Here is a 12239-nt window from a genome sequence, read left to right on the forward strand (position 1 = left end):
GTGTTGTGTTGTGTTGTTAGGTGGGAAGCTGGTGATGCAAGATTTATAACGTACTTTAATGAACTAACATAGTAAAATTAACTGAAGACTTACTGTAACTCTTACCTCTCGATAGTAGGAAACCAGAAAGCAATGAGTTACTAATGTTTTGGTTAAAAGCAGATGAACTTTTGTAATAGTGGAATGTCCTTCCAGTCTGGGTGGTTGTCTGCCAGCCTCTTCTCTCAGGAGTGCAGCTCAGCCAGGGCTGCAAAACCCGACTCCCGTGATGTGTTGCTCACTTCCGTTTTCTTCTCCTCCACCCTCAGTGCTCACTTTTCTAATATTCTCAAGGGACAATTGTGAGAAACAGTTGCTGTTTCAGAAATAAAATTTGATTAGACAGAAGAAAAGCCAGAGGTAGTTCTGGGCAGTGGTGGGGGGAGAAAGGATGTTTGAAAGTACTTATAAAGGTAATTGTTTTCAGGGAAACAATAATAAAAATCCCAGCCAGAAGATCTGCTGCATCTCTACCCGGCAAATTAAATCTCACTTCTTAATAGAAGCACTTTTCCTCAAATAAAATCATACTTTCTTAAGGTTGAATGGGTATAGTTAAAGGGGTTCAGTATCTGGAAGTTAATTTTTTTTAATTGTTGAGCATAAGTATTAGTTTTCAAGCACTAGTTAAAGTCCTTGGTTGGGTATAATTAACACACATAAAGGCTCTTTATTTTGACTGCAGACCTTCCAGCTTCTGAAGGCTAGTCTTAGGTTATTTTGAGCTAAGGTTTTTCTCCACGTTGCTCCTCCAACTTCAGCTTCACTGGCTGGAGTCCAGTTTGGATCACTGAAATAGATCATCTACATTATCATATGAACTTCATGCTTAAGAAACAGTTGCGAGGTTTTATAACGAAATAATTTTTATTGGTGGGAAGAAGCATAATGGTAATACATGGTACAATTCGTTTTGTGAAACTTTATGAAAGGCTGGCATTTATTCCTAAAGTTCTGATAGAAAGAATAGAGGTTTAATATGTAGTCATATAAGTAGATGCCTGCATCTGTGAGCAGAGCCTGAAAGTTTCTTTGTGAGCGGCGGGCACCGTTCAGATGCCGGGAGCCTAAGCCATTGTTCTGCGTGGCAGAATCACAGGTCAGGGTTTTCATGGTGTTTGACAGGCAACTGCTGCTGAATGGAGCACTAAACCTGATGGAGGCGCTTACAGAGTTCGTTTCTTAAGCTTTCACTTAAAAGTAAATCACACTTTGCTTAATTTGAATTTCTTTGGGGAAAACCACTGAAGGAGACTGTAGTTTTTTTAAAAAGAGGTCTCAAAATGGTAGAAAGTATATGGGATAAAAATAAATATACTTGATGACAACTAGATTTTCCATTAAAATTCTCCAAAAGGAGCTCCAAAGATGGCAGAAGAGCCTTTTATACTTTGTGGTCCCTAATTAGCCAAACTTGGTAGGAAAATAGCCTGCTGTTAATGATCACATGATAAGTGTTCAACTTCAATATCCATCTCTGCCACAGGTTCCAGCTCACATGTTATGAATGCTTGGGTTTTGTGTAATCAGATTTTCTGAACTGGAATTTAAACATTATTCCACAGGCAGTTTTTCATGTATTTTAGATCGAAAAATGTGTGTCCCCTCTTTATATGATTGTATATGATCTTTTTACAGATTTCCAAACGGGGTATAAAGCTAATATTATTTATGTTTTCAGTATATGCTTCTATGATATAGTTCTGTGCTTAATCCAGAGCTTCTTGCACAGCAAGGTCTCTATAATATTTCTTGAGTTTATGAATGGCCAAATAAACCAAGGTATATTGGAGTACGTTGCTTGAGTGCTAGGGCAGAATTTCTTGGATGGAATCATCTTCCCCTGTCTGACACGCTTTCTAAGCACATAGCCGTGGGGTTGCCAGCTCTGGACTTTTTCCGGTTTCTGGCTTAACGGAGAAGGTAGGAATAGGAAGGGAGACCAAGCAGGGGAAAATTAGGAAATGTACATGAAGAGAAAGCAGCAAAAAATTAAACTCTTTCTACTGCTTATATCAGAGTATTATTGGGTACTTTTCTCCCTCACTTCAGCCCAGAAGTCATCAGATGGTTGGCCCCTGTATAGTGGTTCTTGGGGTGGGGGTATGGGAGGAGGGTGGTGAGGATAAATTTTGAGCAAGCCTGTTTTAAATCAAGACATTGAAAAGCTGAGGGATGATCAGCATGATGAAGGAAATTCAATTGAGGGGAATGGTTGAAGAAATTGGAACTATTTCAAGTACAATATAAGACATGGGATTTTAGAGTTGTAAGACCACTTTGTGATCAAATCATCTTCTAGATGAGAAAGCTGAATCCCAAAAAGTTTCAGTTGGCCAGATATCAGTAGCATGTGAAGGACTCTAGCACTTTAAGATTATGCCCTTCCTTATTTAGGGGTATCTTTTTATCTTTAAGTATATCATTGCAATAGAATAGTAAAGTTTTTAAAAATAATTTTCATACTTTTGGCACAAATTTTAAAATAGAAAGTTGATCACCCCAAGTATTAAAAGGAGTATGATCTCTTGGTCTTCGCTACACACACACTTGAACATTCTCTCAGTCCCAGAGGCGTAACTTTTCTAAGGTCTCCGCACGTAGTGGGAAAGCAAGAATGAAAGCTTGGCCCCCCTGGTTTTTGACCAACTGCTTTTTCCCACTTGACTAATAATGAAGCTCGCTAATATTAAAACATTGTAAAATTCCAGAGATTTGCAGTTTTGTATCTGAAATATTATATTGGAAGTATTTTGTCTTTCAATTTTGAGCTTTGGCTTCAAGTCATTTTTATTTCTCAAATTAAGAAAAGTTATCAAGGGAAATTATTCCTTCAAGCCACAAATGTACTGATGGATGTACTTCTTCCCATAGACAGTCATGCTCTCAGAAGGACGTGGTACAGTAGAGCCTCACCACCTGCAGTCCTTCATTTCCTGTCTTTGCACTCTTAGGCACAACTCAAAAACTCCAGTGTTCCATCCACACGCAGAAACCCTATTTAACTATTCTGGTGAGATGTGTGAAGATGAGATTCTAGGAGTTTATTTATATAAAAACAAATAAGATATGAGGACAGACTTGAGATGAGATCTTGAACATTCTTATTTCTGAGAAAAGTTTAATACTCTTCTTTCTTGAAATAAAACTGTACCTTGTGTGGAATTAATAGTCTTTTATGTGAGTGACATAGATGCTGTTCACTTAATATATTAAATCCATTGAATTGAATTTCATAAAAAGATTAAAATCTGTTCATTAATCACTTGTACCTTATATAATATTTTGGTCTTTTAAAAAAATAAGTCCTAAGTATATATTTTACCTACCAAGAGGAAAAAAAAAATTTTACTCTAATTTAGAATCTGGGAAACAACTCTCCTTCATTTTTACGTTCCAATTGTTCTTTTATTTCAGAGTAATCGCTTACCAAACATTACCAAGAAATATGCCAAGCCACAGAGCCCAGATCGTGGCCCGCTACCCTGAAGGCTATAGAACACTCCCAAGAAACAGCAAGACCCGGCCGGAAAGTATGTGCAGCGTAACTCCTTCCGTTCACGACAAGACGGCTGGACCTGGGGCCGAAGAGAAGCGGAGATCCATGAGAGATGACACCATGTGGCAGCTTTATGAGTGGCAGCAGCGTCAGTTTTATAACAAGCAGGGCACCCTCCCTCGCCATGGCACCCTGACCAGTCCTAAAACCATGGTGAATATTTCTGACCAGACAATGCACTCCATCCCCACATCACCTTCCCACGGCTCCATAGCTGCTTATCAGGGCTACTCCCCTCAGCGAACCTACAGATCAGAGGTGTCTTCACCAATTCAGAGGGGAGATGTGACGATAGACCGCAGGCACCGGGCCCATCACCCCAAGGTAGGACGTCTGCTCATGCAGGGTTCACTGCTCCTCCAGGGATGCCGCGTTTTACTTCTAGTACACATCTCTCTCTCTCTCCCTGAATGGGAGAGACAAGAAAATGGGGAGGAGGTAGGCAAGGCCAGCTCGTTTTTTGGTTTTAAAAATTAAGGAAGAGTATTCTGCAGTGTCAGAATCTCATGTAGAAAGCCTAAGCTTGCAGTGCTTCATCTCTCAGGAGCAGCTCTTTGGAACAGATGCATTATGTATTCTTCCCTGCTTGATAGCATGTCTCATCAGCTTTCCCTGTAGGTTAAGACCACACACATTTTGATTGGCCCTTCATACACACAAATGCTACACCCACCCTCTTCTAGCATCCCTGCAGTCTTGTGTCAGGCACTTCATGTTCTTTGCTAAGATAAAAGTGCTAACCTCAGGACTTCCCTGGTGGCGCAGTGGTTAAGAATCCGCCTGCCAATGCAGGCGACCCAGGTTCCAGCTCTGGTGGGGGAAGATCCCACATGCCGCGGAGTAATTAAGCCCGTGCGCCACAGCTACTGAGCCTGTGTGCTGCAGCTACTGAAGCCCGTGCACCTGGAGCCCGTGCTCTGCAACAAGAGAAGCCACCACAAGGAGAAGCCTGCGCACCACAACGGAAGAGTAGCCCCCGCTCGCCGCAACTAGAGAAAAGCCCGTGCGAACGAAGACCCAACACAGCCAAAAATGAAATAGATAAATAAATTCATTTAAAAAAAAAAAAAAAGTGCTAACCTCATCTTCTAACCAGCGGAAGATATGGCATATTGAAATACTCCTCAGGTGCCCAATTGCATATTAAAGTAACAATGCTTACTGATATATATACTTTTTTTTTTTTTTTGTCCGTGCCTTGTGGCTTGCGGGATTTTAGTTCCCTGACCAGGGATCAAACCCATGCCCTCATCAGTGAAAACGAGGAATCCTAACCACTGGACTGCCAGGGAATTCTCTACATATACTTTTTAAAAAACTAAGTTATAAATAGAGATCATGCTTTAATTTGCACCTTAAGTTGGTGTAAGCCTTGCTTAGTAGATTTTTTGAAGTGAATTAGAGTGCTTTGCATTGATCAGCTTTTCATAATGCTCAAGCAGTTGTTTTGATCAGTCACCCTGTGTGCAGCTGGGTCTCTAATGTCTGCCCTAAAGTGAAAAGGAATTTTCCTGTCACTTTCTTTTTTTTTTTTTTTTTAATTTATGTATTTATTTATTTTTTATTTTTTTGGCTGTGTTGGGTCTTCGTTTCTGTGTGAGGGCTTTCTCCAGTTGCGGCAAGCGGGGGCCACTCTTCATCGCGGTGTGCAGGCCTCTCACTATCGCGGCCTCTCTTTGTTGCGGAGCACAGGCTCCAGACGCGCAGGCTCAGTAGCTGTGGCTCACAGGCCTAGTTGCTCCGTGGCATGTGGGATCTTCCCAGACCAGGGCTCGAACCCGTGTCCACTGCATTGGCAGGCAGATTCTCAACCACTACGCCACCAGGGAAGCCATGTCACTTTCTTTTTAATTCTAAAGAACCCCTTGCTTTATTCCATCTTGAAAAGCACCTTTTCTTATCCTTGCGATGGGCTGACTCCTTCAGTTACATCATTGCATAAAGCATTTGCTTGATTTTTCCATAAATAAGCATTAGTTAGAAATTAGTAAGTCAATCAGGAATTTTCTTCTGGAGGAAGCTTTAGTTTGTCTCACCAAAAAAAAGCTCACTTTGAACTCTGCTGTAGCAAAGTTCAATATTTTGTCACTTCGTACATCCAAAGACTAATAAAAATAGTAACAATATTCAAGAGAAATCTGATCTAATACAAATTATTAGTGTGTGGTTGACGAGTGTTCTCATGGCCAAAATTTATATTCTCTTGCAGCAGCAGATATGAGATGCGTGTGTGCTCTCTAGCCAGTTTTCCCAGTCAACTAAACATCCCCTCCTCCCGAAAAACTTCTCCAACGTTGCCAATTTTTCTTTCAAACTGTCCTATCATCTTCCTTGATGTGATCAGTGGTTATCAAAGTAGGGTTCATGGACCCTTAGGGAGTACCTGGGGGGTACCTGAGGGTCCCCATGACCCTTTCAGGGAGCCTGTAAGTAAGCTCAGAACTATTTTAATAATAATAATAAGGCATTATTCATTGTGTTACCATTTTCTAATAGTGCAAAAGCAATAGTGGGTAAAAGTACTAGCACCTTAGCCTAAGTCAAGGGAATGGCTCAGACTATACTAGTGGTCATTGTAATGCTTCACTGCCACAGACTTGCCGTAAAAATAAATCCCTTTGATGAAACAGTAAAAGATAATTTTATTCAATCTTGACTTTTCATTCCATAGTATTTTAATATTCTGTGTGATGAAATGGGAAATGTACTTAAAGCATTTCTATTTGCATACCAAAGTGCTAATAGTTGTCTCAGGGAAAAACACTTGAGTGGTTATTTGAGTTGCCAGCAGAACTAGCTCCGTTTTTGTTTTTGGTTTTTTTTTTTCAGCCTCTTAAGTTTTTATTAACATGAGTTTTCAAAAATAAGCATCCAGGGACTTCCCTGGTGGTGCAGTGGATAAGACTATGTGCTCCTAGTGCAGGGGGCCCGGGTTCGATCCCTGGTCAGGGAACTAGATCCCACATGCATGCCGCAACTAAGAGCCCGCCTGCCGCAACCAGGGAGCCTGCGAGCCTCAACTAAGACCCGGCACAACCAAGTAAATAAAATAAATAAGTATTTTTAAAAAACAAACAAACATCCATACTAGTGTTGTGGGGTGAGGGTGGGAGAAGAAATTCTGCTCTATTGGTAATAAAGCTCCAGGTTCATCCCGTCATGGATCTCATAGTCCCCCAGAGACACGTCTTCCTTAAAAATCATGTACCACTTCTTCAAAACAATCTTGTTCCAATGGGTGCCAGTTTGGGCTGCAGTCAGCTTCTAAGGTCCCTGATGGTGTCATCAGTATTGCATTTAACTCAGAATTTCGTCCCTAGACGGTCGTTGCAGACAACCTTGATCATCCTAGCTGGAACTCGAGTCACCGGAACCATCTGACACCACAACCTTCTCACTCTAGTGCAGAGCCCAGGCCTTTTTTTTTCTTCCTTTCTTTCTTCTTCTTTTTTTTTTTTTTTTTTTTTTTTTTTATGAAACACCATTTTTACTTGAAAGAATGAATGACAAACTCTAGTTGTTCAGACTTGGTATTTGACAGACACTTCCTCAGAGTGAAATGTTAGCCTGTCACTTCAAGGAAAGCAACCCACAGTATCTGTCACCGACCACAACATTTGAGCTTTCAAGCAAAAATTAGAATTTTGGAAATCTTATATCTGCCTCTGTGAGCTTGACAGCTCTCTGGTGCTTAAAGATCAACGATGGTATTAACAGATAGGCGCTACTGATCTTGTAGACTAACATGTGCCAGCATTTGGAACATCTGCATAACTCACTGACCCAGTATTTTCCGCATGGCCAGTGTTTGATGTCTCAAAATCATAGATGGGTAAAAGATTCATTTAAAGTGCAAATAGACTAATGAATGGATGTCAATGTGACAGAGTACAAAAAGGTCATTGATACAGTTTCAGATACCACTTCGCAACTAACCTTTAAGAAAGTACCACTTTTTGACCTTTAGTGCAGTATCAAAGAAGAACATCTGCAAATATCCAAAAAAGCTATTCAAGTTCTCTTCCCTTTTCCAATTACGTATATCGAAGGTGGCTTTTCTTCATGTACTTCCCCTAAAAGAGATTATCACAACAGATCGAATACAGAGGCAGATATGAAAATCCAACCAGACATTAAAGAGATTTGCAAAACTGTAAAATAATGCCACTCTTGTCACTAAAATCTCCTTTTTAAGGATGTAAAGGGCTCCTGAGACCAATAGGTTTGAGAACCACTGAGCCAGACTGTATGGAATTACTCTGTTCATCAATGTCTGTATTTTAGTCCTGAAGTTTTAGTATCTATCTTCTTTCATAAGCACCAATAGCAATTTTAAATGGCATTTTATAATATGATTTTCATCACTGACATTGACCACAGAATTTATACTGTGCCTTTTATCTTCCTAGCACATGTATGTGCCTGACAGGAGGTCAATGCCAGCTGGCCTAACCTTACAGTCTGTTAGCCCCCAGAGCCTCCAAGGCAAAACGGTGAGTACGATATCTTTATTTACCATATGATGTTTTATTTATGTGCTACACATGATAGCACATATCTGACATAGCTTTTAAGTTTGAGTTTTCAGAGAGGTGCCTCCCAGAGAAAAACCATCACTAGTTTTTTGGAAGAGATACTCATCAGTAGAATTTGGAATCATGTCGCCATTTCAGTGTCTTCCTGATACCTTTCCCTGAATGTCTGACTGCCTAAATATAAGATTCTGTTTTCCAGAATCTTTATAACCTGGGAGGGTTTCTTTACTTTATAACCTGGGAGGGTTTCTTTACTTCATTGAATGTTAATTTCCTCTTCCTTAAAACGGAAGTTGGAGTAGTTCCTTAGGGAAACAAATCCAGCAAGCAACTCTGTGTCTATAGTCAAACCACAGGCCTGTCAAGTTTCTCCTGTGGATTTTTATATAGATTAACTACCTTAGAGCAGAAAAGAAACTGATTTACATATTTATGCAGAGAAAGAGAGACTGTTAGAAATACTAAGTTCAAGCAAGTACTTACCTTTACCATTTCATAGTGTTATTCCTGTTCACATTGGAAAGGAGTTATGTTACCAGGACACTATTACTCTTCAAATTGAAGAGAAAAGGTGATTTTTCATCACTTCATTTGATTTTAATGGCATTCTTTTATCAGGGGAACTATGCTTTCATATTAGTAGGTAGTCTTAATTTCTTTGAAGATATGATTTGAGGACCGTATATATAGTTGTTCATTATTTAAAATCCTCTTCCTGCAGTAATCAAAACAAGTTTATCTTCTATGTATTTTTCAAACATTGTTTTATTTCATCTCTTACATGCTTAGATATAAGGCAGATTTCTTGGCTTTAAACTACTTGTGGTTTACTTATTAAAGGCGATAGATATTGCTTGACTATAACTAAAAATGTTTAACTGTTGGAAATGTTAAACATTAGATTGTTGATCTGGCAAACAGACCTTAAACATAAAATAATGCTAAGTATCATATTATGAAATTTTCTCTTCTACCTTGCTCCCTCTAGTGGCCACTTAGGACAAAATTTATTTACCACCTCCTCCTTTTGGAGGAATCAATTGTGCCTCTTTTTATTTTGCCTCAAATTTAAACATCTAGCAAACTTATTGTAATCTTTCATGCTTTTGAAAATCTCTTTAACTCCGTAAGTAATAAACCAGAGTCTTAAGGTTTCTTCTTTTAGTATTTCTGTCAAATATCCCTCTGGGTCTTAGACTATCTAATCCGTTACCCCACTCTCCTTTCTCTCTGGCAAGACCTCTAGAGCTTGATATGACGACATAAGATGTGGACTGTCTCACAGTCATGAGGTCACAAGATGTGGTTGGCCTCAGAGCAAAACCATCTCTTCTTTTCCTGTTAAGAAATTTCTTCTTTAAGTCACACATGCACACACATTCTTTGACTGTTAAGAAGCTATTGTCTCGTCTGTGTGGATACTCAGAGAATCCAATAGTAACTATGGTTTACTTCTGACGTTTTTTCCTCTTGAAGGCAATAGCCTTTAATGGAACTTCAAGTAACAGTTAAAATTGATTTGTAACAGATATAGACTACTGTACATAAAACAGATAAGTAACAAGGATTTACTGTATAGCACAGGAAACTGTATTCCATATCTTGTAATAACCTATAATGGAAAATTTTTTTTTTATGGAAAATAAAGGGCAACAGCAAATGAACAGAACAGAAGAGAGCTCAGTGTAATGCTGTGCTGTAGGCAAAACAAGTCAAGCTCGGGAACGCTTTTTGGCTCGGAAGTTTTAAGAACACAGCTGTAGCTCTTAAGTGAGCAGAGTCTCCCTGTGGTCTCTGTGCAGTTTTTAATCATAACAAAGCTCAGTCAAACAGCGAATGATATTTTATGGCCTGTAAGACTGCCAATGACCATACTTTACTGCATTTCTAACAAAAAAAAATATATCGGATTGGCCTTTTAAGGAATTGTATCTACCTTTGAAAGTTTATTCCCCTCAGAGATCAGAGTAACCAATCAGGAACCAAAAGGTTCTCTGCTCTCCGCCAAGGGTGGAAGGAGGGTTTATGCGCACATGGAAACGTTCTGTGTGTAGTAAATACATTTTTTTCTTCCTTAAAAATAAAAACTGGTCTTTTGGTCAATATAAAATATCCTGTGAAAACACTAACAGTGGCATTTAAAAATATAACTGGGAAGCAGTTAATAGATCTCAGGTACTGACTGAGCTTAATGATGTGAAGATGTCATCCAAGTTTTACATGAATTTTAATTCTTTTTGTTTACCTTGTGTTCTCTAAGATAGAGTGTTGGGCATGCAGGTATTGTTCTATTGCTATAAAAGTCTTAGGTGTCATTTTTAAACATCTCGTTAAAATATATTTTAATAATAGCTCTCATGTACAAACCTTTATAATGGTGTTTTTCTTTTTTTTGGCATTGCACTTTTTTATACTTAAGATTTAAATATTCTCTCATGAGTTCTGAGAAAATGCCTTAATAGACTGTTGTTTTGCTGTATCTTACCAAGTAATACTGTTCCTTCTATTTCTCTAGATATCTATGCATTTATGTATGACCTATCATCATAGTGCCTAGGCACTATGTTTGATGTCAACCATAAGAGGAAACTTGCCAAGAAATCTTGGTTTAATATCTGTCACTTAAGACCACAATTAATCTGTTTTCCACTGTTTGGATTCTTAAATTGTACTCCTTCAGCCAGAGGAGCTTACGCTGCTGCTTATAAAGCTGAGACGGCAGCAAGCGGAGCTGAGTAGTATCCGGGAGCACACGTTAGCACAGCTCATGCAGCTAAAGCTCGAGGCGCACAGCCCAAAGGTCAGCTATGGAGACATGTGTCTGTGTGTCTGCTCTTGTCACTCACGCTGAGCCATTCATTATTAATCGGTTTGATCAGCGTCATTCCCGTGAGCATGAGCCCATCCCACCACTGCGGCGCCGACATCGCGATCTCCTATTGACCCTTTGAGAATTCCCTTGCTTATATGTTATGAAAGGAAAACGTGGGTCGGCTGCGTTTCTTCGTAGCCTTCCACCCACCCACTCACCCACCAGCTTTTGGTTGTGAGGGAGGAAATGCATGCAGACTTACCGAATACTATTGTCATTCCTCAAACGCTAACTTCCACCTCCGGTAAAACAGATATTGAAGAGTCCCGTTGTTTCCCATAAAGTATTAAGTTGAGAAGTGATTAGCGTTTTAATAGTACTGCCTTTTAAATGTCAAAGATTAATTTCGTGTGTTCTTGATTTTTAAAATGAACACACGTAAACATTTCTCAAAGGGTTGAATAGCCTCTGGTTATATGAGAAACATCCAAAGAAGTAGTACCATATTGCAGAAAAGAATTAACACGTAAAGCTTCTAACCTTGAGTCTGCTAAAGCCATTTGAAGGATTTTTCTGCTTAATGTTTCAGCTTATATGCATGTCTACTTAATTTCTCACAAAACTAAGTGTAATTTATAATCATTGTATGCATCATCTGTGCCGTTTACAGGGGAGCATGTGTGTGGAAGTCGTTGTGTGCTGTGGTATAATATAGGTTGTGACAAAGTACCTGTTTTCCCTGTTTCAAAATTGACCTTTTCATAAATTCCGCACCCTCTTTCTCTGTCCCTTTGTACCTTGATTGATGCCTACTAGAATGAAATCCTTTCACATCACCTTCAAAGGAACACCATATATTTGGATCATCAGGTGGGCCTTGAAGAATTTTTCTTACTTATCATACCTTATGTTTTAATGTTTTCAACGTAGTTCAATTTTCGGACTACTCAGATATTTCAGTCATTTTGCGTTAATAGTGTGACTTTTACAAGTGGCAGACTAAGAGACCCCTCACCAGGGGAATTCAGGAATACCAGAATAAGCAGGTTAGAAAGGGCAGTTGTGGAGATGAGGTGGGATAACAAATGCCGGGTCTCCGGAAATCGAGAGCCTGGATTCTCTAGATTTCTTTTTTCTTATCCCAAGAATACTTGTACTTATTGGCTTGTACCAGCTTGGAGGTGACCTAATTAAAGAAACAGGCACCCAGCTGTTGAATGCCTTGTTGAAGGCCAGGAGGAGGTGGGTGTGGTGCTGTCTGTATTCCCAAAGGGGAGGTTAACGATGGGTGAAA

The 12239-nt window shown here is 39.4% G+C and overlaps 1 protein-coding gene and 1 pseudogene across 23 annotated transcripts in view; one reads left to right on the forward strand and one right to left on the reverse strand.

Moving 5' to 3' along the window:
- The window catches only part of PLEKHA5 (pleckstrin homology domain containing A5), a 236855-nt gene that overhangs the window by 168495 nt on the left and 56121 nt on the right, over positions 1-12239 (forward strand). For 14 of the 22 annotated variants that reach the window (XM_082351900.1, XM_082351901.1, XM_082351877.1 and 11 more), the window contains 4 exons: positions 3457-3922; positions 8008-8091; positions 10814-10933; positions 11762-11815. In XM_082351900.1, the coding sequence (XP_082208026.1) occupies positions 3457-3922; positions 8008-8091; positions 10814-10933; positions 11762-11815 (724 nt within the window). The remainder of the gene's footprint in view (positions 1-3456; positions 3923-8007; positions 8092-10813; positions 10934-11761; positions 11816-12239) is intronic. The other 8 variants (XM_082351906.1, XM_082351879.1, XM_082351878.1 and 5 more) reach the window with 2 other exon arrangements.
- On the reverse strand, positions 3929-7998 carry LOC309609903 (ubiquitin-like protein 5 pseudogene; annotated as a pseudogene). Its single transcript has one exon. The product of its transcript is annotated as a ubiquitin-like protein 5 pseudogene (transcript).

The sequence above is a fragment of the Balaenoptera borealis genome (genome assembly GCF_965194805.1).
Source record: "Balaenoptera borealis genome assembly, chromosome: 13".
Lineage (NCBI taxonomy): Eukaryota > Metazoa > Chordata > Mammalia > Artiodactyla > Balaenopteridae > Balaenoptera > Balaenoptera borealis.